Here is a 26,741-nt window from a genome sequence, read left to right as displayed (position 1 = left end):
CCTTCCTTAAAGGCTGAGCAGAGACCGGAGCAGTCTTGTCACTGTGTCTGTCCCCAGGGAAGACAGTAGGGCATCCGAACTTGGAGAAGACCCTACAAAGTCCCAGGGCCCTAGCGTCTACCAAAGCGCCAGCAGTGAGCTTGGTCACCGATATCTAGCAGCTAGGGAAACCGAGGCAGGCCATCCGGGGGTCCGCGTCCTCGTCTGCCGAGGCCGTGGGCAGCGGACCCTCTGGCGCGGCCCTGCTTCCGCGCCACCCGCCCTCTCCGCCCGCCAGGCGGCCGCAGGATTGAGGAAGTGTGTCTGGCGGCCAGAGCCTCGCAGGGCAGAGCACGGTAGGACCCGCAGGCCCTGGCCCGCTGATGTCGCCCGCCCTCAGCGCCCCGACCCCACCGCTGAAGGTAAGTGCTGCTCCGGCCCTCATCCTGCCCTTAAGTCGGAGACACGACTGAAGCCAGCGGCTGGACAGCAAAGCTTCGCCCGTGCCTCCCGGACCCATACTCGGGTCCCCCACCGTGCAGCCGCGGCCGCCTGCCCCGCGCCCTGCTTCCCGCGCCACAACCCCCGCGCCTTGTTCCCCAGGCCGGCACCCCGCGCCCCTGACTGCCGCGTGCTCCGGACCCCGGCCTGTGCCCGAGAGGTCGCAGGTCACAGCTCTGGGGACGCTTGGATGTCGGGGCGACCCGGGTCTCCTCGCTGCTTCTCAGACCGCGCCGCGACCCTCGTCCTTTGAAGGGTTAAGCGGGTGCGGTTCTGGAACCCGGGAGCCGGGGGACCCCGAAATCCCGCGCGAGACCGGAGCGGAATGGGGGCGGGGAGCAGAGTTCAGAAACAAAAGTAGGAAACACCAGGGCGGCTACAAAGTTCTTTTGCGTTTGAAGAAAGCCTGACTTTGAACATAGAGCGGGGATCTGAGCGTGTGTGCGCATGGGGGTGCGTGAGCGCCGGTGGCGGGAGGCGACCGCCCAGCAGGCTCTCCACGCTCTGGGCACCGGGGTGGCGCGGGGTGGCCTGGAGGTTTTCCCCTCCTCCACTCCTGGGGCGCGTTTCTAGGCCAGTGGTCGCCTCTCTGTGGCTACTGAGAAAAACTCTTGCTTGAGCCGCTGTGTTCCCAGTGCAGATGAGGGCAGACTCCTAGAAGGGCAAGGGGTGGCAATAAAGATAGCGATGGAGAAGCTCTAAGGATGCCAACAGTCAGTTCAAGGCCATTAAAATTGTCTCTTGCCTGCGCCCACCCCTGCAAGTACTGGAGCAGGCTGAAAAGAGTCATAAGAGTTATGTTCTTAGCAAATGCTCACCAAATACCCTGTTTTAATGAGCTGGACCCTCACACAGCAGTATTAAAGGGGCCACAATATGCACATTTGAAAGACTTCAGCATTCAACTAAATTGGTTTTCAGCTAATGGTTTGGTTTTCATTGTCTTCGCTCACAGTCCAGAAAAAAATAGCTTACCAACACTTAATTTGGCCTAAAGGAAGCTTTAGGGCCAGCCAAGCTTTACCTCCACCCAGACCTCTGCATCTCCTTGATAGCTTAGATAAATTTTAATAATAATAATAATAACAACAACAAGAAGAAGAGTAAACCAGCTGGGGAGATGGCTCAGTGTGTAAGGCACTTGCTGGTCAAGTGTAAGGATCTGAATTCAAATTCAGAATCCTCATGGGAGGTGCAGAGCAGACTTTCCGGAAGCTCACTGGCCAGCTAGCTTGATATGGGCAGCGGTGAAGAAGAGACTGGGAATCTCAAACATGGTGTAAAGCAAAGACCAACACCAAAGATTGTCCTATCATCACCACACACACACTAATAAACACCACAACACCAACATACACACACCATACCACACCACATCCACACACCACACCACGCACATACACAACACACACACCAACATGTACACCCATCACACACTACACACCACACACGGAGCACACACATGCACACAGCACACCCACACCACACACCATACATGTACACAACACACTCCAACACGTACACGCATCACACACTATACACACCACACACAGAACACACACGCACACATACCACATAGACACACCACATATACCACATACACACTACACATACCACACACACACACACACATACACACACACAGAGGGGAAAGAGAAAGAGAATTCAAAATAAGAACCCTAGAAAGTCTTATCATCTTTGAGTTGTTGGCTCCATCCCCCAAAAGTATCCTGGTCTGTCTTCTTCTTCTCACGACCTCCTCCGTAGTGGAAATTGCTGCTGCCTCTGCTAAATGATCACAGCCCTTCTCCCTCTGCTCTAGCTGCCAGACACAGTGATACAGTAGACATACATGCTTTCTTTTAATATTCTTTAAAATTATTTACACAATATATTTGTCATATTATTTCTCTTACCCAACCTCTCCCATATACTTCTCTTCTTTATATTATTTTTATCAAAACCCAGACAAAACACAAAATTAAGCAAGCCAACCAACCAAATAAACAAAAAGCACACAAAAAACATGGAATCTGCTCTGTGTTGATCAACAGCTCCCTGGGTGTAGGGCCTGCCTTGGAGTGTGGCTGAAAACTGATTTTCTCTGTCCTCGCAGGAATGACGACTACAAACAGCTTCTTGGTTGGGAGGTAGGACTTGGTGCCCACTTCCCCTTCTCAGGGCTGGGATTTTTGTCTGAGTTGCACCTGTGCAGGCCCTGTGCATGCTTTCACAGTCTCCTGTGAGCATCAGCCCCGTTGTGTTTCAACATTGCTGTTTCCTTGGGGTCATCTACTACCTCTGTCTGTTACAATCTTTCCACCTCCTCGTACCCATAGATCCCTGAGCCTTGAGGGGAGGTGTATGACCAAGCCATACCATTTAGTATGGAGTGTTCCAAAGTCTCATACTCTCTGTATTGTACAGTTATGGACCTCTGGGTTAATTTCCATCTACTGCAAGAAGCTTCTCGGATGGGGGGGGGTGAACTGATTTATGGGGCTAGCCATGTGTCATTGAGGCCATTTTATTGCTATATTGCTATGCCCGTTTAGCAGAATAATAGCAATAGGTTTTCCCCTAGAAACAGGATGATGTACATACATTCTTAATAGTTTGATGGGATGCATCCCTCCTCTTCATGGAGTCTTCAGTACTCTCCCCGTTCCGTTCAGTCTAGCCCCCTTCCATTGCACAGCCCAGGCCCCTGCCCCCAGCCTCCATGGATGAAGCCTCTGCTTTGCTGCCCCATGTTTCCGCCTGTGACTTCCCAAGCCTTCCCTCACCATGTACTATCTACCGTGCCCCCCTTTCCCTTTCCTTTCTTCTATATCCTCCTTCATCTGTTCATCTTCTGCCCACTTACTCAAGGTCTCTACTAGGGCCCCCTCAGGCAGAGACCTCCTTGTTCACTGTGGCACCTCTCGTAACCATGCCAGCAGGCCCCTGTGAATGGTGGTATGTACAGTGTTAGGATAGTGAAAGAAGAGCCTTAAGTTAGATGTAGAACATTTCTGTCCTCCAACCTTTCTGCACTCATGTGGGGTTTCAAACAACATCCTTCTTTGACATCCATGTATGTAGGTACCAGTATTATTCAGAGGATAGCGAAAGCACTAGCGGTATCTACAGTGATTGGCTATCCATCCCGACCAGGCTTTGACCCAAGGAGCTAACTGATGTGAGCAGTCCCAGCATGCTTCACTCGATATTCAGCGACCATATTGACTGTCCTTCCCAAACCTTCTGCAGAAACACCCTCGGCTTTCCTCAGTCAGAAACCTCCGAGCAATGACTTCTTTTGTTGTCCTGCCCTCCCCTCCAGCACCACGAGCTCATCAGAGCTCACTCTTCACCAAAAACGGCTCAGTAAAGCCTGCTCAGAATGAAGGGCAAGCTCCTTGTTTTTGTTTGTCAATAATCATTTAGGAATGTTCATTCATATAGGCGTGAAGAGTTGCCAAAAGGAAAAGGATGGTCTTTAAAACATTATTAAAATGGTCACTAGTGAAGAAAACTCTCAAGGCCCTCTGCAGGGTACAAAATGAAAAGTCATAATTTACCACGGTGATGATCTGTTGCGTTGTTCTGCCTAAGGGAAGCACAAGGAAGCACTGAGCTATTTAAGGGCAGAAATGGAGTAAATCCAGATACCTTGTCCTAAAACGCCTACCTTAGGGTGTAAACCCAAATAAGAGCTGCAGTTTAAAGACTGCTCTTTATGACAGAATCCTCTATCTGTGGAGTGATTCGCAAAAGGAAACTGAAAGGGGAACCAAGCGTGCTGGGTGAGAATTAGCCTAAAATATCTTTGTGTGTGTGTGTGTGTGTGTGTGTGTGTGTGTGTGTGTGTGTGTGTGTGTAGCTTTAACACATTATATACCAGGCCACTTCTGTTCTGAGAAGGACCGTCTGCCATGGGGGGGGGGGGCTCTCTGAAATGCATCCTGTGTGTTCAGTGGCTTTAGAAAGTCGCTTGAAAGCAGATGATATGATAGCTGTGGGTCTCAGTTTCTGGATTTTCATGAGCGATATGGAGCCTTGATTGGTTTTCAATCAGACTCTGTCTCGATGTTTTCCCTCTCTTGTTCTACTGGGCTGTAAGACATACACAGTTCCAGATTTTGCCTGGCTCTCCTGTGTTCTCTTTCTTCTCAACTCTAAATACCTTTCTTTGAATGATGGGTCCTCCGGTTCACAGAAGAGTGGGTATTAGGAGCAAGGCCACTGTGTGGACTCTTTGGGCCACATTTGCTCCTGCCTGGAATAGTCTACCCCCAGACCCATCCTGTCCCCACCGCCCCACCCCTCCAGGGCAGGTGTCTCATTCCTAAGCTTTTAGAGGAGAAATCAGACACACCCTTTACCTCTTCTTTGTTCTGTGGCTTGCTCAGTGGCTACATGGTTTGAGAGAAGCTTCTAGAACTTGTGAACTGGGATCCAGGGATATTCTGAGTGTAATCATCAAAAGGGGGCATGAGACCCTGCTGACCTTCCAAGTCCTCGCTCTGCTTTAAATATTGACCACGCTAGCCCTGTTGGAGTGACTATTCAAAGTCTACGGTGTGATGTCACCCAGTAGTCCTGTGAGATTGCCAGGGGTTGTGGGGACGTGGGAGTGTAGGGTGTGGGTCTATTCTTAGCAGATGAGAAGAAAAGTTCCAACTGAATGTCACACCGCTGATACCTAACAGAAAGCCCTCAGCGTGACAGCCGCAACACACGTAGTATCTGAGCTGCCTCATGACTCTTAGTTCTTTTTATTGATATTTTTGGTTATATCCTCACTCCACATTTTAGGGTTGTCTTAAGTGCTTTATGTATATGATGGATTATGGGAACATGCATTTAAATATATATATGTATACATACACATATTAATTAAAAACCTTCCTGTCTTGGGCCAGGTCTAAGAAGGCCTTTTAAGATCGGCCTGTACCTTTCTTCAGCAAAGCAGCACAGGCATTCAGGTTGGTGGGTCTCCAGGGTCAGGGGAATCCATGCATAGAAGAGCAGTTTCGCCATAAAGCAAAGTCTGCTCAGTCTTAAAAGATGAGTCCTACTTTGGTTAGAACTCTATGTGGCCAGATACACGGTAAGCTGTTTAGTCACACATCTGACCTTTACCCACTGTGTGCCTGTGGCACCCCTTTCCCAAGCTGTGACAACCTAAATATCTCTAGAAATTGTCAAATGTCACCTTGGAGAGAGGCAACATTTACAGGGCTCATTTGACTTCATAACCAGCAAGAACTCCTTCCAGACCCCTTCTCTTTGGGACCATTGCCTGGCTCCTATTTGGGGATCACATGCACACCCCCCAGACATCCATAGATATCAGTCCTGGGCAAGGGATGGTATTATATTGTGACCAACCATGTGCCTGCCCTCTCCCAGTGGAAGTATAAGTCCCGCCAATAGGGGACTTATTTTTGCCATGTTGGTGACACCTGGTTCCCCACAGGGCCTGGCTATTTTGCCAAATAAAATAGATAAGGGTTGATTGAGCAACTAAACACTGCAAGAGCTGCTTGTGATAATTTTGAGTTTCTTTTCACATAAACAAGATCTAAGCCCAGTGTCAAGGTGAGATGGGGGGAGACATTGTACTTTCAGTGTTCCTGTCTGACAGAGCTGGCCAGATAGATACATGGATTATGAAGAAATACTGCAGAGAAAGGGGGAAAGCCAAAGAAAATACTGAGTCCCTAGAAGGGCTTGCAAGGGAGGAGCTTTCTAATTTGATGTCTTTTGCCACCAGAATGAACGTGCGTCTGCAGCACCGTGACTATGTGTTCGTGCGTTAGCCCGCCTGCACAGTGGTGGCCACTGCCCAGTGGCGGTTCCGGTGACAAGAGCAAGACCTCCTTCTAGAGATCTGCTGCCGCGAGGGTTGATGGCTGGCACGTCACAGCGACCACCCAGTATGTACTGGTGTGTGGGGACAGAGGGATCTGCCATGGGGACAGAGGGATCCGCTGTGTTTCCAGGACCTGCCATGGAGACCCAAAATGGTAAGTGAGGGCCTGAGCAGGGTGCCATGCTTGGCTTATAGAGAATGTAGACACATCAAGAACAGGCATTTTCAACCAAAGGAAATAAAATTAAGATTATTTGGTGATTATTTGGGATCCTCATTTAAATTCCTAAAATGGAGAGGCCATAGACAAAATTTATTATGCTTCAAAGACCTTGAAAGTGGACATTGAACTGGTCAAGTAATTGGTTGTTTTAAATGGGGACTGCCTTTTGTTTTCACACTATAGAAATACTTGTTTACCAAAGAAAAACTGAGAAGAAAAAGAGAGAAGTTTTAAAAATAACAAACGCTCACCTGGAATTCCACCACCCAAGAGCAGCATAGTCCATGTCTCTCCTGTTATCTTAGTCTGTTTCTCTGGTTGAGCGATTCTGAGTTCACTCTACAGCAGTGGGTCTCAGCCTTCCTGAGGCTTGCGACCCTTCAGTACGGTTCCTGTGTTGTAGTGACCCCATCACAAAATTATTTTCATTGCTACTTCTTAGCTGTAATTTTGCTACTGTTATGAATCGTAACATAAATATCTGCTTTTCTGATGGTTTGGGGTAACCCCTGTGAAGGGGTCATTCGACCCCCAAAGGGGCCAAGACCCACACGTAGAGAAACACTGCTCTATGGCATTTAAAAGATTGATGCGCTCTTACATGCTGCTGTCCCCTAACCTTCTCATGGGCACTGGCTGGTTATATACCCAAAAGTGGTATTGCTGGGTCTTGAGGAAGGTTGTTTCATAATTTTCTGAGAAATCACTATACTAATATCCAAGGGGGCTGTACCAGCTTCCACTCCCACCAGCAATGCAGGAGTGTTCCCTTTACCCCACAACCCCTCCAGCATAAGTTGTCATCAGTGTTTTTGATCTTGGCCATTCTTACAAATGAAAGATGGAATCTCAGAGTTGTTTTTATTTGTATTTCTCTGATGACTAAGGATGTTGAACATGTCCTTAAGTGTCTTTCAGCCATTTTAGATTCCTCTGTTGAGAGTTCTCTGTTTAGGTCTGTACTCCATTTTTTTTTATTGGATTATGTGATCTTTTAGTGTCCAATTTCTTGAGTTTTTTGTATATTTTGGAGATCAGACTTCTGTCTGATGTGGGGTTAGTGAAGATCTTTTCCCATTCTGTAGGCTGTTATTTTGTCTTGTTGACCATGTCCTTTGCTTTACAGAAGCTTTTCAGTTTCAGTAGGTCCCATTTATTAATTGTTTCTCTCAGTGTCTGTGCTGCTGGGGCTATATTTAGGAAGTGGTTCCCTGTGCCAATGCGTTCAAGTGTACTTCCTACTTTCTCTTCTATAAGGTTCAGTGTGGCTGGCTTTATGTTGAGGTCTTTGATCCATTTGAACTTGAGTTTTGTACATGGTGATAGATGTGTTCTTCTACATGTTGATATCCAGTTATGCCAGCACCACTTGTTAAATATGCTTTCTTTTTTCCATATGATATTTTTTTGCTTCTTTGTCAAAAATCAGGTGTGGATTGATATCCAGGTCTTCTATTTGGTTCCATTGGTCTTCCTGTTTGTTCTTATGCCAATACCAGGCTGTTTTCAGTACAGTAGCTCTGTAGTAGAGTTTGAAGTCAGGGATTGTGATGCCTCCAGAAGTTCTTTTTTGTACAAACTTGTTTTGGCTATCCTGGATTTTTTGCTTTTCCATATGAAGTTGAGTACCATTCTTTTGAGGTCTTTGAAGAATTTTGCTGGGATTTTGATGGGCATTGAGTTGACTCTGTAGATTGCTTTTGGTAAGATTATCTAATCCCTAATTTCTATTGGGACCTCTGAGTTACATCTAATTGTTCATTCTCCTGTGAAGTACCCCGTTCCTATATATTTATACATAGTTGCCAGGATCTTCCCACAGGACAGCTTGATGAAAGTCAGACTAAAGATTTTCCATCGGAGCTGCACCACTTTTGATTCCAAATGGCTATCATGGATGTTGCTGGCAGTGTTCGTCTCTTAGTACCAGGCTCTGGGTACTTTGTCAAATCATCTTGTTAAATTCTCACAGCAATCTGTGGAGTTAATGCTTTTTATTTGTTTGGTTAGTTCTGTGGTGTGTGTGTGTGTGTGTGTGTGTGTGTGTGTGTGTGTGTGGTGTGTTTAGTTTCCTGTTTTGTTTTCCCCAAGGCTTTGCATACTCTTGACAAACCATCCACCCCTGGCCTCCATATATAGTCTGAGAAGGGTGCTCTGATCCTGTAGCTGGGAAACTGAGGATAAGAGACAACTCATAAGTCACAGGACTGCCATCTGTACCCTGGCTGACCCCTAGAAGTCTCATTCTTAAAATGATAGGCTGTCGTGTATGGTTTGAGAGGGCCATGTTGATTTTGAGAACACCACATATTAAGTATGAAGGCCTATATGTTTGTGCCCTCAGCCATAGCAGTGACTGAGAGCTAGCTCAGCAGACATTCGTTCAGTTGGCTGTTTTTTCTCCATCTTAAATATCTAGGAGCTAACTAGGGTGATGTTTCTTTACACATAAATAAAATTTTAAAAAAAGGTTTTTTTTGACATTGCCCAGAACTAGATGTCCCAGACTTACATCTCAAATTTTAAAATATCTGTCATTTTCCCTGGAGAAGTAAAGTGCATCATCCTTCAGTGACTCATTAGCAAGGCGTTGTTGCTTTGTGAGTGAGGTCACGGTGACTTGGGCAGTAGAATGCTGTCCTTTAATGGGTGGCATCTCTTCCTCTCCAGCGTATGCTTAGCCCCATCATCCCATCTGCTGCTCCTCTTAGCCATCCTGAAGATGAAGATAGGAATAAGTATGAGAGCAGGGGCATTTGTTCAGTGCCGTTCTGGGCCAATGGCTACAACACCTGATAAAGCTCCGAGGACGACTCTGTCCATCCCTTTTCTTGTCAAGAGTGGTGATCTCAATGCAAGCTTCTCTACCCTTGCTGACAGAACCGCCAAGGAGCTTCTCAAACCCCCAATAGCCAGACACCATTCAGACCCACAAGCATCCTTATGGGAGGGGTCAGGCATGGGCTGGTTTCAGAGGATCCTTCATGTTTTTCATGTGCAGTTGGGGTTGAGAGTCATCCACAGAGCCCCAAGGGCAGCCCTTCTGGAATTATGTGCATATGTTCCCTGGAGCTCTTCATAAATGAAGACTCTGGCCCCTTGAGATCAGGGGTAACAGTGCTTGTCAGTTGTTTTGTACAGTTGATCTGTGATGGTTATATTTTCAGCTTTGAATGAGTGGTTTATTAAGTATATAGCAAGTCCAAGTAAAAGAATAAATAGCAAGTAGCAAACAGGGATAGATAGATAGATAGATAGATAGATAGATAGATAGATAGATAGATAGATAGAAAGAAAGAAAGAAAGAAAGAAAGAAAGAAAGAAAAATATCATCAAATCTCAAAACATCCAACAGAAATCAACTAGGGAAGTCCCTTTAAGGTAGTCAGCTGGAGTTCCCAATAAAGACAGTCTAGGCAGAGCAGAGCATCCCCTCTTTTTATTTTCCAGATAAAAAAAACCAAATGGCAACAGATAAAATAAGATCATCTATCAGGCATTCAGGACATCCAACAGAAACTGACCGGGAAGGCCCACTGTAGGCACTTGTATATCTTGGGGTAAACAACAACATCCTTAGAAATTTGCTCACCTTCTAGTTGTCCTTGGGGCTGTTTAACTGTTCTCTTCCCTTTCTCACAGAGTCGGGGGGCTGGCAGCCTTGAAGGACACCTTAAGATCAACGTTCTTGGGCTGACAAGATAACGATGAGACAAGCATTATTAAGCCATATTGCAGGCTCTTCCAGAGCCAACTTCTCAATAAACTCAAACAACACGTGACAACTTACCAATCTAACATACATTACACTGCTAAACCTGAAATCTGGGTTGATCCCTTGGACATATATGGTAAAAGCAGAAACCAGCTCCTGAGAGTTGACCTTTGACCTCCACATGCACATGCGTGTGTGTGTGTGTGTGTGTGTGTGTGTGTGTGTGTATGCTCGTACATGTGCACTGCCGAATAACAGAGGTATCGTGCAATTGGTTCTTTTAAAGACCCCATCATCCATTACAGTTCCCAGGAATTTGGACAAGATGAGCACTGTATAAAACTGGACCAGCCCCACCTGTGTGTTTGTGATAGAACAGACACCTGGAAAACATTACCAAGTACCAGGGGCCAGACTATTGTTCCTCCCTTGAAGGTCTGTGCCTGAGCTTAATTCTGGTCTGCAGTAGGTCCCTTCTCCCTTATGGCTGTGATCAGGGGCTCAGAAGACCTTTCTGCCCCCAGGGACCCCTTTCCACCCCCTGTTTGAATGATGTAAGGAATTGCAGGAAGCCAGCCAGACTGACCGTTTGTACTAACTACAGAGAGGTTCGTTGTTGGAGACACGTCCTAACCCAAACAGACATCATGTCTGCCTCACTCACTCAACATGGCCTTCCCTGCACTCTGAACACCTGTACGCTCCCAAGATGGGCCAATCATCTAATACAGCGCCTATTTCATAATAAAGGGCTAAACGCCTCCTACAGTTGATTGAATACTATACTGTAAGTGAAAAACAGAAAACGTGTATGCATATACTGTTGCACTATTACAAAAGATGTTAAGTGAAAACCATGTGAGTCTGGCCAAACATATACACCAAGCCCACATCCAGGGCCTGGACTAGCAATGTCAAAGGGTAGTGTTTGAGTTGGGATTACAGACACTGTGCTTTGCTTATCTGTAGTCTTTGTTTTCTACAACAAGCACCTTACTATTGTTTGGTTCTGTGTTACTTTTGCAAGCCAGAAGGATACATTGGCAAGTTGCTTTGTGCTTGGGAACACACCCAGGGCCTTGTCTATGCTAGGAAGATACTCTACTGCTCAGCTACCACCCAGCAAGAGTTTGCTTTTGTTTTTTTTCAATCACTGTTTCTTTAAGTACTTATGTGTCCTGACTAGGAACAAGCTGGCATACCTGTCATACAAGGTCAAGCATGCTTCACTGCACTGTTTCCCCTTAACGTATTTTTGGAATAAATGAAATTAGACTCAATTCACCTGCAGCGGAGCCCTCTTCAGGGTCCACATCTGGGTTTTGAGGTGCACTCAGAGACAGGCTGTTGCTTCCTGCCCCTGCCACAAGACATTCTGAGATGGGGGAGAGCCTTACTCCTCAGCCCTGCTCCCTGCAACTGCATCTACCAGCCTCAGGCCAGGGAAGACTGTTCCAGACCTATTTTTGCAGCCTTGGCTAAGAAAGTTGGCTGCCAGAGGGAAACCAATAATTCTCAAATTATTCAGGGGTGGCCCTCCGTCTTTGAAAAGTCCCTAGAGTATAACATGTTTTAAAATGACCAAATTCTTTATACGTGCATGAGCACCTTTGAAAAAGACTCACACTTCAGCTGAACACATTGTTTAAATTCCAGAGTTCTTTGGAAATGGTATTCCCCCCCCCCTTGCTTCTATGTGTGTGCTTTGTGTGTGTTTGCATAGCCCGTGCCTATTTTGGCTTGTATGTGTTTAGGGTGGCTTCAAAGCTCATGCGCGTGCAAGCACAGGGCCCACTGAGGCATCATGGCAGGGGGTCTGTGTGCTCACCACGTGTCTTTTGGGCACAAATGTGAACCAAGAAGATGTGCCATGCCTCGGTCTCATGAGCATATCAGAGGGGAGCTCCCCTGAGGTGCAGCAGGCACGTTAGGAAGGCTTGGTGGGTTTCAAAGGTTAATTGGCAAGAGGAGCAGTGAGCTGTAGCTAGGTCATAGCTGCTAGAGTCTAGCAGCTAGACAAACTCTCTTGAAAAGCACGACATTAGATGTTCTGCGTGCCCGATACCAGCTAGAGTGGAGAAACCTGCTCTTCCAGTTGAGGGAAAGTAGATCAGCTAAGGAAGCTTCCAGGTAAAGCAGCCTCTCCTCCCACACAGGAGGATGTGGGGAGGGGCTAGAGGGTCTCTGCACGAGGCTCCTCCCCTTGACCCTGAAAGGTCTAACAGAGCCACCTACCTCTTAAAGCCCTACCAACTGCCAGCCCCAGCATGGATGGAAGAAGATGGAACATTCCAGAGGGTCTTCAGATCCCAGGTTGTTACACAGATGCTTGAAATATTCCTTTTGTTTTGTTTTCTTCCTTCGGTTTTTAAAACTAGGCCTTGATTATCTGACATGTTGCTATAGCCATGAGGTTTGGCCAAGTGGGGACTCATCCTGCCTTCCAGGAAGAAGGAAATAGACTGTATTAGGACATGCCTCTAACATGTTAGCCTACACACTTCTCATATCAGTGTCCGCTTACGCTTGCTGGGATGTGTGGGGTCCATGGATAAGATGGTACATATCTAGAAAGGTCATGGTCAGTGGAGCCGCCTTCTCCAATCTGAGTTGGAGTACAGAGGCACACCGGCCCTCTCCAGGAAGCATGCTGAGGGCCCATGCTTCTCATTAAGTGGGCTTAATTAAGAGTGGCTGGGAGATGGCCTAGTTGGTCATGGTTGGTCCATTCAAGCAGCAACTAACTCAGTTGCTCCTCATTCCAACAAAGCTGAGCCGAGCTCTGTCAGTTCTGGGGCTCGATGAGACGTGTTACGCTTCCGTTAATCTGAGGTTAGAGCCCCCCTTAACCGGTAGTCCAGGATACGCTTGCTCACTTCCAGGAACGGGGAGCTCACAGCCACGTGGTGATGCCAGGCTTCGTTAGGTCGCGGATGCTCGAGAGTCCGTCCTGCTGTCAACCAGTGCCACCCAGCAGGGCGACTTCAATCCCTTCAGCCCTTCCTTTAGGAACTAAAGGTTCTTCCTGCTGAAAGCCAAGACCTGACCCTCCTTGCAGATTCCTTCTTAGGCTAACACTTCCTTCTTAGGCTAACACTTCCGGATGCTCTGAAGGACAGTCCCCGTGACATATTCTGCTCCCTCGGTGTTTACCACTATTCCAACTTCAGTCCGCCCGTGGAACAATCCTTGGCCAGTGGCTTTCTGGGTGCATGGAAAGAACAGCTCCACTTGCTACGTGAGGGTTTTAGGAGGGCTCCCACATGCCCTTTCCCCTTTCTGAATGGCCAGAGCCTGAAGGTTGTGGCTCACCACAACCCTCAGCTCTCCCCCTCTTCCCTCTGCCCTAATCTGTACTTGCTCCCTGTGATCTCACCCTCAACGTGGGTGGCCAGACAAGCCCTACCTGATGGCTTCTGTGCTGAGGCCCAACCTAGGCCCATTTGTCACACTCCGCAGCCAGCAGAAATGTCCATTCCTGCTATCCATGATGGTAACAATGAGGAAGGGCCAGTTTCCGTGAGCACAGAATCCTGGGCAGAAGGACAAGCGTTTCACACCCCTGTTTGGGTTCCTGAGGCATGTAAGTCAGACTTAGGAAGAGGCTGTAACTATTAGCATTCAGGCGTTTGCCCTGGCCTGCTCGCAGGGACCTAGCAGGACAGGTTAGCAACAGCAGCAAAATATTACACTGTAGCTACTAAGCACTCTCCTTATATGTATACGCTATATCCCCTTATAAAAGGCAAGCCCCTCTCACCCCTCCCCTTTTTCACTTTTGCCACCCGCAATAATCCTCCCACTTGAGTTCTGTTGTACGGTGTGACTTGGTGGTGCCCCTTGGCTCCAACCCCTCAAGACTGCCTTCCTGCTGCCAGTAAACTGTTACAGTAACTAGAGCTTTTTTCTCTTTGATCCTCCAGCAATGGGTCCCTCATCTCATAATGTAACAACCTAAACACCAGGGTGTGGATGCCTCTCACATTCTATGGTGCCATTTTGTGGGAACTTTGATATTTTATCTCTTTCCTGGGCTTTTGGTTTCTGGTCCAGTTCTCGGTCAGAATGCTGGGAAGCAGCAGAGAGCCTCCATTCCCAGCGGGCAGCAGAGTTTCAAGGTGAATAATTGACTGTCTGCTAGGCTGTGTTGTTCACTGGGAATGTCCCGCAGCCTATGTGCACTGGACGTATCTCCTGTTTGTGGTGAGTTCATCAGGACATAACCCCATCATAGGCTGAAGTCCTTCAGCCTCTCTCTGCAGCATCTACCATCCAGGCCAGCCTTTTCTTCACTCTATCCAGATACCATTTAACCATCATTCTAGAAATTTATCGAAGGATATTTGCATGGGGGGAGCTACAAAATGGAAATATAATACGCTCCGCCTGGGCTCGTAGCTCCGATGTTGTGGGAAGAATCAAACATTAGTTAGACATCGTATTTCAGCAATATGGATGATTTTAGATTTCAGTTTGCTTTTCCAGTTCCTACTAAGGTTGGACCTTCTTGGCCCCTATCCTCCATCCAGGAACCAAGGGGTGTGTTGCCAAAAGTGTCTTAAAAAAAAAACACTTATCTGTCCCTTTCAGGAGGACCAAAAGGAAATATTTAACTTCTGTGTCACTTCAAGCATTTCAAAGAGACAGGCATTTGAAGGCCCCGAGAGTTTGTGGTCTGCTGTGGTAAATATAGAATTCTGCAATGGGCCAATATGAGGTTGGAATTTGAATACAAAAGACAAGAATGACACTGGGGTTCCTGTCAGATACTAGTTCTGGCCCTGAGATGGTTGTATGAGCACCCAAAGACAAGTAGGTGGGTGCAGGTGGCCCACACCTATGGGGGACCAGAGACAGAGGAGCAGGGCCCTGGTTCTGCAGTGGTACTGGGTGGGAGGAGGCACCACAGGGCCCTCAGGCTGCCCACTCCTGCCCCAGATGCCTGGTTCAAACAGCATCAGAGAGAAATTGTTCCTGCCTCCGTGCAGACATCAGCAGCCCCTCTGGCTTCCAGCATGGAAGGTGAACAAAGGCCTACCTAAGGAGTGTTCTCCTAGGCCCAGTTCCTGTCCCAGGCTTTCTTTTAGGGCACCAACCAGCTCCCACATCATGACACGGAGACTTATCATTAGCTGTGAATGCTCGGCCTAGTTTAGACTCATTTTTGGCTAGTTCTTTTAACTTAATCTATTTCTGTTTGCTTACTTTTTGACTCAGAGCTTTTTTCTTTTCTTTCCTTATTTTCTCCTATTGGCTATTGACTATTCAGCTTTTTTTTTTTTTTTTTTTTTTTTTTTTGGTTTTTCAAGACAGGGTTTCTCTGTAGCTTTAGAGCCTGTCCTGGAACTAGCTCTTGTAGATCAGGCTGGCCTTGAACTCACAGAGATCCAGAGATCTGCCTGCCTCTGCCTCCCGAGTGCTGGGATTAAAGGCATGTGCCACCATGGCCGGGCCAACTATTCAGCTTTTTATTAGCCCAATAAACATAATTAAACACACATCCTTACATCACTAACCAAATGCAGCACATCTTTCTCTAGTTAATGTTCCATAACAAGTTCCTATCTGAAAGTTCAGGACAGCAGGTATCTGTAATGTAATCCCATAGGTTCCTGCAGGAGAGCGAAGTGATACAGGAGAGCCATGGTGCTGGTTCTACAAGTCTCAATTTGTGCAGGACTGATCACCAATAGCTGAATATCTTCATTTCCTACCTTCTGAACTCTGTGTTCAAGCACACATACATGTGCTTGCGCTTGCACGCGTGCATGTGCACGCAACACACATAAAACACACACACACATACTATTCTGGCTTGACACATATGACATTCAGTTGTACTTTTTGTAGTCCTGTATTCTTACCCAGTGTCTCATGCCTGCTTGGTGAGTGTATGCAATCCCCATAAGCATGCACATTAAATTGCAGCTTTTCCCCTGAGTGACGTCAGAGCTCACGCCATGTGGGCCATGTGCATCAGCTCAATCCTTCTCTCCTGTCATCCCCTTAATGAAGTGTCTCCAGACTCCCTACAGTTTGCCCATTATCATAACAGTTGAGTACTGCCGGATATGCCTTAACAGGACCGTGGACTCACATTAAATGTTTCCAATGTCCTATGTGTCCCTGGCCAAAGAGACCACTAGGACACAAGGAGCCACGATGCAGGAAGACCCAAGAGCAAAGCCCTGCCCAGTGTCTGCTCCCCAATGGTCTTGTGTCCTATTCCTGGGTTTCTGATTTGGAGAATCTGCTCTCCTCTCTTGGCCTGGTTCACCAAGACAGTCACTGAGGACTTAGAGCCATAAGTATCTCTGTCACCTCCCTGAATACCACATTTCCTCCAGGGCTCCTTCTGTTGGCACCAAGTCATCCCCATGTCACCTGTAGCTTCATGGTATGCTCCCATTGCTAGGACTTAATACTGATCTCATCCTGTGAGGCCCCAGTGCACCTCCATCCACCTTCCCCCTCCCTCCTGAACTCTTACTTTGGGCTGTTTGCCTAGAGTACCCCAGAAAGAAAATTCTTAAGAAAGGTTTTGGTGGGGTGTCCGGGAGGCCTCTTCACCTTCACCTCCGCTGGAACCTGCTTTGCCCCCACCCGGCTTCTGGGTTTGGAAGAGCCGGTTCTTATTCTTTGATGTGGCTTATCTCTCATTATTGTCTTTCATCCTTCTGCCTCTCTTCTTCTGTTGGACATGCTGGACCTTTCCCTGCAGGCTCAGTATTCTGAAGTGTAATAACAGCGAACATATTAGGTAAGAGTCCTTTCCCATCATGCTTGTTGGGGATGGATAGGCCAAGGATGTATTGCTCTCAGGCCTGGACATTTCTCCGATGCTGTTTTTCCTCCTCTGCTTCCTCTCCTTTTTGTCTGTTTCTGTGGAACTCCTCTTGGTTAAGATGCATGTCAGTTCATTTCGGCACCTGTTCTTGTTATTTCTTTGTTTACGTGTCTCACGGCTAGACCAGAAGTCACTATGAATTTCAGGCTGGCCTACAACTCATGGGCAGTCTCCAGCCTCAGCATCCTAAGTACTAGGACTAGGCACAAGCCCCAGCTTCCATCTTGTTCCTTGTGCTTAATTTCCAAAAACCATGTCCTGACCTTCATTGTCCTGTTCATGTATTCTATTCCTCTGTTATATGAAGCATGATTAATAAAAACTCAGAGACTGGGATTGGAGTTCAACCTGAAGGTCAGAAAAGCAAAACAGCCAGCCCCTGGCTCTTACCTCAGTGTGAAATGGTGATCCTGTCTCCTGGAATCTCAGAATGAGACTGAGCCTGTGAGCTGTCTCCTCCCATTTATATTCTTCTCTGGGGATTAAAGGCATGCACCACCTGGTCTCCATGGCAACTAGTGTAGCTACTTGGATTAAAGGTGTGTGTTACCAATGCCTGGTCTGTAAGGTTGACCAGTGGGGGCTGTTTTACTCTCTGATCTCCAGGCAAGCTTTATTTATTAAAATGCAAATGAAATGCCACCACAGTTATACATGTGGTATATTCTTGAATTCTGTGGAGAACTATAATTGAAAGTTATTTATTATTTTAACATTTTCTTGGTTTTTTTTAATCTTTTAAATGTTAAATGGAGTTAGAATGAATATATCTACTATAAATTCTAGGTAGTCTGAAAGGTGTGGGATATATTTCAGAGCATTTTTCCATCCTCTGGATCTTATATTCCTTCCACCCCCTCTTCTTAAATGTTTCCTGAGTTGGGAGAGAGCAGGGTTGGGATAGCTGTCCATCTACAGCTGAGAACTCATGGTTCCTTAGTCCCAGCACACCGAGCAGTAATATGTCTCTGCATTAAGCTATATCTCACTCTTGTAATAAGTTTCACTGATCAATTAGGAGCAGCATAATCTATGAATATAATCAGAAATGTCTAGAAGGCATTTTGAAAACACAGCCTTTCAACAAAACAACATCAATAGAGTTTTCCCTAGGGCCTATGACTCCCCTAGCCAGAGAATTTTACTGTTTCTACTACCAGGCATAAACTCCCTCCAATCCAATCAAGAAAAAGGTTGGTTACCCCCGTAAACTACCTTATCACTGTTGTGCCAATGGGGAACTCTTGCCTGGTAGATCAGTGCTGTAGTATAAAGAGCCCAGCTCTGAATAACACCATGGATGGCTTTTCTCCCTAGCAACCTGTACCGTGCCTTCCAAAAACTAAGGAAGCTAGGCATCCAGAAGAGATTCCTATCAGTTCAAGACTGATTTCTCTGCATCCCGAACCAAAAACGTGTGGTGTCTTTAGTAACAGGATCCTAGCCTCCAGTTATGATGGGAAACCAAGAGCAATGGCGATAACCTGTGTGGTTTGGGGGACCTCGGAGCCTCTCTGGCCAGCAACTTGCAAAGAGGGAATCCGTGTCTGGCACTCTGATTTTTATTTAAAGCATGTCAGAAGATGGCGTGGTCTCGGATATTCATGGTTGACCAGAAGGAGGAAGCCATGAGAAGGTAGAGCCAACATTTGCTGAGCATACTGAAAACAACAGACACTGATGTGCCCAGCCCTCCTTCCTTTGAGAATTTACTCGCTGCACAGTATGTCAGAGCCTGCTATGAACCAGACACAGGAAGCCAGAAATGTCTTTCTAATACTTAAAATCCAGGAAGGAAATGCAAAAGTAAGAACTAATTAGCTGATCCAATAAGCGCTCCGTGATGGCCTATATTTGTCTGAGTCAAGAGTTGGGCCGGAGCTCAGTGAAGCAGTTCTTCTTGCTTCATCCATGTGTCTGGTGCCTCGAGGCTCCTCAGTGACTTGGTTCGCTTCTACGTGGCCTCTCGTCATTCAGTCACACAGCCCCTGTTTCCTCACTGCCTGCAGCTGAAAGTTCCAGAGTTTCAGTGGTGTAGAAGCTTCTGACTTTCCGAAGGGTCAGGTCCACAACTGGAGCATGATCGCTGTAGTTAGAATCAGTCAGAAAGCAAGTTCAGATTCAGCCACCATAGGAAACAGGCTCCCTTTCGGGAGAAAGCACAGAAAGTTAGTGGTTATCTGTAATTTGGTAACTCTTCATACAGTGTTGATTTTTAGTTACTCTCAGACACTTTGGAAAGATTTAAAGTGTGCAGGAAGATGTGCACAGGTTCTATAGAAATACTGTATGACACTGTACATAAAGGCTGTACCATTCATGTGTTTTGCCACAGAAAGAACAAATCCCTGCAGATGCCAAGGGCTGACTGTGTATATTACATTTTCTAAAGAGAGACATTCATTATTTTGCCTACTGGGCAAAATTCATAAATTTTATATTTGGACTTGTTTTTTAAAGTCAGGTTGGTTTTTATTATTGCTTTTCTTTTTTTTATTGATTTTATTGAGCTCTACATTTTTCTCTGCTCCCCTCCCTGTCTCTCCCCTCCCCTTCAACCTCTCCCATAATCCCCATGCTCCAAATTTACTCAGGAGATCTTGTCTTTTTCTACTTCCCATGTAGGTTAGATCCTTGTATGTCTCTCTTAGGGTCCTCATTGTTGTCTAGGTTGTCTGGCATTGTGATTTGTAGGCTGGTTTTGTTTTTTGGTTTTTTTTTTTTTTTGCTTTATATCTAAAAACCACTTATGAGTGAGTACATATGATAATTGTCTTTCTGGGTCTGGGTTACCTCACTCAATTTGATGTTTTCTAGATCCATCCATTTGCCTGCAAATTCTAAGATGTCATTATGTTTTTCTGCTGTGTAGTACTCCATTATGTAAATGTACCATATTTTCCTTATCCATTTTTTTGGTTGAGAGGCATTAGGTTGTTTCCATATTCTGACTATGACAAACAATGCTGCTATGAACATAGTTTATCACATATCCTTGTGGCACAATTGAGCATCCTTTGGATATACTTTGGATATACAGTGGTATTACTGGGTCTTGAGGAAGGTTGTTTCATAATTTTCTGAGAAATCACTATACTAATATCCAAAAGGGTTGTACCAGCTTGCATTCCCACCAGCAATGCAGGAGTGTTCCCTTTTCCCCACAGCCTCTCCAGCATAAGTTGTCATCAGTGTTTTTGATTTTGGCCATTCTTAGGTGTTAAGATGGAATCTCAGAGTTGTTTTGATTTGCATTTCTCTGATGACTAAGGATGTTGAGCATTTTCTTAAGTGATTTCAGCCATTTTAGATTCCTCTGTTGAGAGTTCTCTGTTTAGGTCTGTACTCAATTTTTTTTATTGGATTCTTTGTTCTTTTGATGACCAATTTCTTGAGTTCTGTGTATATTTTGGAGATCAGTCCCTCAGTCTGATGTGGGGTTGGTGAAGATCTTTTCCCATTGTGTAGGCTGTTGTTTTGTCTTGTTGACCGTGTCCTTTGCTTTACAAAAGCTTTTCAGTTTCAGGAGGTTCCATTTATTAATTGTTTCTCTCAATGTCTGTGCTGCCTCTCCACTCTCCCACTTCCTCCCTGTCTTCTAGCTTCCTTTTATTCCAAAGAACTGACAGATGCTCAGTTCCCCTTGTTCCTTTTTAACCTCAGAAACCACAGGTTCTGTCTCCGGTATGCCACCCAAGACTGTCTGTTCTCTTCTGATTTCAGAAGTTAAGCAGGGTCGGAACTGGTTAATATTTGGATGGGAGGAACCACACTTTCTTAGGCTTACATTCACAATGGTGGGTTTTTTTTTCCTTTTTCACAAACATTTAACCTATGCAAAATTTTATGTTTTATCTCCATCTAATTTTTTTTGTATTGTGGAAGTTTTGAGTACATCACAACATGAAAGAGACTAATACAAATGAACCCCCTTGTGCCCATCACACATCTCCCGCTAATTTACCACGGTCAGTCTTGATCTATGAATGTTCTTTTCCCTCCCTCCAGATGATTGGGACCTATGCACAGACTTACAGCTTTAGAAGTCTAAAACATTCACAGCACATCACATGCATACTTTAAAAATAAAAAAAAATGATTATTACTGTCTAGTCAGTAGTCAAGTGTGCCTTGCTGTTCACTAACTTGTTATTGTTTCTCTCCTGTCCAGTTGGTTGGATCATGGTCTCTGTGTTCTGCAGATCAACCCTGTTCCAAGACACTTAGCTTCCATTTTCTCCCTCATTTCCTTTTTCTGTGCAGTTTCATTGCGGATAAAGTCACATGATCCCTGGCAGTTCTCACTGTCTGGATTTTGGCTTTGCATTCTTTTGGCCTGGCATGTTCCACTCTTCCCTGTGGTTTCTTTGGACCTGGAGGGCTGGTTAGAATCAGGGAGATTTGTTCACAAGAGCACCTGATTGTCTGTACATATCCCTGCTACTTTGCCTCAGGAGGCAACGAATGCCTGGTATCTAAATATCCCTTTGATATTTAGATTTTCCCAGAGATTTTTTTTAACTGGCATCAACTTTATATTTATTATGAAGGTCCTGATGAGTTTTCAAGTTTTTACCCAATAGTTTTATCAACCCTTCATTGTTGCTTGGATTATTTATTACATTCAGGTTTACAAAATAATGAGCCTTTTTTCCTGATGTAGCTCACTTGGTAAAATCCTTCACTACCATGTGTGATGTCCTGGATTTGATCCCCAGTTCTACATGAAATCAGGTGTGGTGATAAAAAGCCATAATCCCAGCACTCAGGAATCAGAGGCAAGAAGATTAGAAGTTCAAGGGCATCTTTGGCGACACAGTGAGTTGAGATCAGCCTGGGCTACGTGAGATTTGTCTCAACAGAGGAGAGGGTGCTCAAAGCCATTCCTTCTTTAGGTGTAAGCAGAAAGTTATCTCCAGAGAAGCATCTTCTTTCTGTCCATCGTGACCCTGTGGTTCCTTTGGTCACAGCTGTAGAGGAATGTCAGGCCCAGTGCTCAGCTCCTTCCCTGTTCATTCTTCTAAAGTGAGTCAGTTCCTGAGTACCTTTTCCCAGGCGACCAGTCAGGGCTTCACCCTCTCCGTATCACTATGAGCGTGGGGTTCTGAACTTCTTGATGCGCGATTGTTCCTCTTTGGCCAGTAGGCCCCGTGGGCTGGTTCCTCTCCTTGCTTTCTTACCTGACAAGGCCACCAGGGTTTGGGGTGTCCCTTTCTCCATCCTGGACCTGCAAACCACTGCCTCTCCAAAGAGCCCCATTTTCTCAGCTGATCTCACGATTTTCAATTCTTTAGTGCAGACTTTGTCCTTGTTCCAGTGGCTGCTTGAGATGTTTGCACCCCTTTCTCCTCACCTCTCTCTATTCTACACCTTGGCCTCTGTGTTTCAATTTTGGTTAGTATGTCTTTCCTTTTTTTTTAATATTTATATATTTATTATGTATACAATATTCTGTCTGCATGTATGCCTGCAGGCTAGAAGAGGGCACCAGACCTCATTACAGATGGTTGTGGGCCACCATGTGGTTGCCGGGAATTGAACTCAGGACCTTTGGAAGAGCAGGCAGTGCTCTTAACCACTGAGCCATTTCTCCAGCCCCCAATATGTCTTTCCTTAATACTATTTATTTCCTTGAGACTCCTGTAAAAGAACTGCCTTTGGTTTTTTGTCCTCTTTGCTGTACATTCTTCCTTCTTTCTTTTTTCTACATTTCCCTCTTCCTTTTCCAATTTCTTGCCTAGTATTCCATCATTTCTGGGAGCTTGTCTTATTCAATTTGGGACTTATTCTCACTGATTAGATTAGAGTCTTAGGTTGGATTTAAGTAGATTAGATACTTCTTAAGTTCATTTATTTTTATTTGTTTTTTGATGGTTTGTTTGTTATTTTACGTATAAATGTTTTGTCTGAACACATATCTCTACACCACATGCAAGCCTGGTGGCCCGGGAGGCTAGAAGAGGGCATCGGATCCTCTGGGACTGGAGTGACAGACGCTTGCCATCTGTCGTATGGGTGCTGGGAAGTGAACACAGGTCTTCTGTAAGAGTAGCCGATGCTCTTAACCACTGAGCCATTCCCCCCACTACCCCTTCTTACATTTTTATCATAGGCTTATTTTGATAAAGGAGCCTATGTGAGCTCCTTCCCTATCCACAGCCTCTACCTGTGCATTCAACTAATGGAAGGTCAAAACTTTGTGGGGAAAAAAGCTGATCTCTGGTTGAACATTTTCAGACTTCATTCTCATCCGTCTTCCCATAGAACAGCTATTAGCATGCAGGGGCATAGTATTAGTGCCATATGTAATCTATGGGTAGCTGTACTTTGGGCCGTGTGCATATACTGCATCGTTTATAAAGCAGGTTGAGTACCTGCAGGTACTGGTGTTGAAGGGCAATCTTGGATTCACCTTGAGCGCATCAGGGGACGAGCAACTGTACCCTCCGTGTCTCTTACTTTCCTGTCTCTGCTTCCTACCCCTCCGTCTTCACTGCTGCAGCCTCTGCTTGACCTTCTCGACCACAGAGTTCCCCTTCAGTCCTGCCAGTCTGATCTGTACCATACCTGCTTCCCTGCTGTCCCGCTCCTCTACTCTTCACTTCTTGGGGCTGTGTGTTTCTCTAACAGTGCTTCTGGGTGGGGACGGGCCTCTGAGATGCTGGAGAGCTGGGGCCTGAGACGATGCATGGGGAAGTTCAAGTACTGACTCATTCTGTTCCCTCGGGATGAGGGTGACATTTGCTCACAAGCTCTATCTTGAGAGTCCGGATCTCACTGATTTCAATGACTAGCTTATTTGTGTAGATGTCCCCACCCGATCTGGAGGGGCAATGGCAGGATATACCAAGAAACTTCTATCCTTGGTTCAAGTCAGACCCTGCCTTGGACAGACTGTCACCATTAACTACTCATGTTTCCATGTGAACTCTGAGGCTCAAGGACTATGCCTGTGGCATGCGTCACATCTGCCTGACTTCCAACAAGCACGTATTCTGGCCTGCATACTGACTTCTCTAGCAGTTTGGTTCATCTCTGACCTTCCTCAGTGTCATGGCGAACTAGTTGGCTGTCACTCCTTGTGTATGTGATTTCCCCATAGATTTCTGTAAAGAAGAAGGCAAGGAAACTATGGCTGACTCCCTGTGGGTGTGCGCAGAGCATGTCTCCTGAAGAGGGGCATCTATCTAGGTCTTGCCTTCCACCCTCTGTCTCTAGTGCAAATGGGACAGCTCTCTTTGTCCCTGCTGCTTGGCATGGGCTGGACTAGACCACAGGAATTTGTTCACTAGGGTCCTCTCCCTAAGTCCCCCACCAGCAGCCCTCAGTTCCTCCTGCTTCTGTGTATAGCCTGGGCAGCCCCAGAACACCTCCAACCCCATGCATCATGACTTCTGGTCCTCTCCTTATACCAATATGACTTTTGGTATTTTTGATAATTTTATATAAAAATTTTTAGATCAAATTAATTTATTCTATATATGTGTGTGGATACATGTACCATAGCATGGATTTAGAGGCCAGAAGACAATTTGCCAGAGTTAGTTCTCAATTTCTACCATGGGTCCTGAGGCTTGAACTCAGGTTCTTAGGATAACATTGATTCTTTTGTACTTTATTTGTTTGGGGACAGGGTCTCCCTATGTAGCCCTGGGTGTCCTGAAACTAATTCTGTAGACCAGGCTGGCCCTGAACTCATAGAAATCTGCCTGCCTCTTCCCTTCAAAATGCTGGAATGGAAGGAGTGTGGTATCATAGCCAGTTAAGATGACACAAATTCTAAAGGAGATTAGTGATTGATCTGGTTCATTTGAAGCTTGCCACCTTCATAAGCTCATGCTTATATTCTCTTGTCCCCTAAAATCTCTAAAGACTTTGTTGCTATCTGCCATAATAATATCACCTACAAATTTAAAGAAATACATGGTAGCCTTAAGAAGTTGCCAAGACAAGCTATCTGAAACGCCTTTTCTAAACTGGACCTAAGACAACACCCCTTTCTCGTACTCACTATTTTATTCCTTAGAAAATTTCTTAGCTAAAAAGAAGTAGAACTCTTCTCCCTTGGCCTTTTCTGCCCTCATTTATTTGCAAGGGATGTTGTCTAAAATGTGCGGCCTCGGGCCACTCATCCTGAACACAAGTCACAGAGAGATCGAGAAGGGAGGCCGTGAGTCAGGGTTGATGGGCTTCAGGCCTTAAGAGCAGAGCCAAGCATTCTCTGGATATCTGTGGTTACCAAGGAATCTTGGAGTGTGCTTCAGTTAAATAACCAGAGATAGAGACAGACACACAGAGAGATAGGTATACAGACAGAGAGACAGACAAACAGACACACACACACACACACACACACACATACACACACATACTCACAGATAGACAGATACAGAGAGAAACAGATACACACAGAGAGATAGAGAGAGACGTGCAGGTAGACAGATACACACTGAGACAGATAGACAGAGACAGAGAGGAACATAGAGAGAAAGAAAGAAAACGAAGGAAGAAAGGAAGGAAGGGAGGGAGGGAGGGAGGGAGGGAGGGAGGGAGGAAGGAAGGAAGGAAGGAAGGAAGGAAGGAAGGAAGGAAGGAAGGAAGGAAGGGAACACGTTACTGCCAGCCAGTCAGAGTTTGCTCTAAGGAAGTAAGTCTGTACTGGGAAACTAGTGACAACCACAGGCTAGGGCTGGTCCATCTCAGGCAGCCACACTCTAAAACCCTAGCCGTGTGGGGCAAACTCCCAAGGAGCTGTGGATGCAGGCTGCTGGGCTCCTCAGTTTGTACCTGGGGACCCAGGTGTTAGCTCTGTGGAGTGCTGTCTCCACAAGGACAGGTTGGGACTCTCAGTGTAACCTCCCAGCCATGCTGAAATCACCCATCAGAGCCATCTCAGACCCATGAGTGAAATCCACCAATTTAGATTGTCACTGCTGCAGAAGCCCGGGATCTTGGCCTGTGTGGCATCCTTGCTTTTGACTTAGGAAGGTGGATAACCAATCCCACGTTAGTGAAAGTGAGCCAGACTCGGGTTTTTGGTTTGTTTATTTGAACTTGAGTCTGTGAACTTCTGAAGACATGGAGAGAAGGAAGAGTAAATGATCTCATGTCTTTTCCCTGACAATATGGCCGGGATTCTCTTACAAACGCCACACATCTGAGAAATGTGTGTTAGGCAATTTTGTTCTCCTGTGAACATTATAGATTCCGTAGACTTACATACATGGTGTAGCTGAATGCACACCTAAACTGTTGGACAGCTCTATGTACACACACACACACACACACACACATACACACACACACACACAGAGAGAGAGAGAGAGAGAGAGAGAGAGAGAGAGTCGCATTTTGTCTAAATGTAAATGTATGTGTAATACATATATCACATACATAAGCACACGTTTATGGTGTAGCTTGTCGCTAAATAAAATAAGAATAATGAAGAAAGAAAATGGTATAACCAAGGGATGCAGTAAGCATGAGGTCTACAAGCTGTTGGTGTGGTGATAAAACAAATTGTTTGCAGGGGTTTGTGTAGCTGGGAGTGAACTACAGTGCATGGCGTACAGGATAGTGCAGCCGTGCTTGCAGGGTTTGTGTAGCTGGGAGTGAA

General features: G+C 45.9%; 1 protein-coding gene across 1 annotated transcript in view; it reads left to right on the top strand.

Moving 5' to 3' along the window:
- Window positions 1–296: 296 nt before the first annotated feature.
- The window catches only part of Lrrk1 (leucine rich repeat kinase 1), a 136,381-nt gene continuing 109,936 nt past the window's right edge, over window positions 297–26,741 (top strand). The window contains exons 1-2 of the mRNA XM_075952355.1: window positions 297–401; window positions 6,242–6,494. Coding sequence (XP_075808470.1) covers window positions 6,377–6,494 — 118 coding nt within the window. The 5' untranslated portion in view covers window positions 297–401; window positions 6,242–6,376. The remainder of the gene's footprint in view (window positions 402–6,241; window positions 6,495–26,741) is intronic.

Source organism: Microtus pennsylvanicus, chromosome 18 (assembly GCF_037038515.1).
Source record: "Microtus pennsylvanicus isolate mMicPen1 chromosome 18, mMicPen1.hap1, whole genome shotgun sequence".
NCBI lineage: Eukaryota > Metazoa > Chordata > Mammalia > Rodentia > Cricetidae > Microtus > Microtus pennsylvanicus.
The sequence above is the reverse complement of the archived record's forward strand: the minus strand, read 5'-3'. Positions and strand labels throughout refer to the sequence as shown.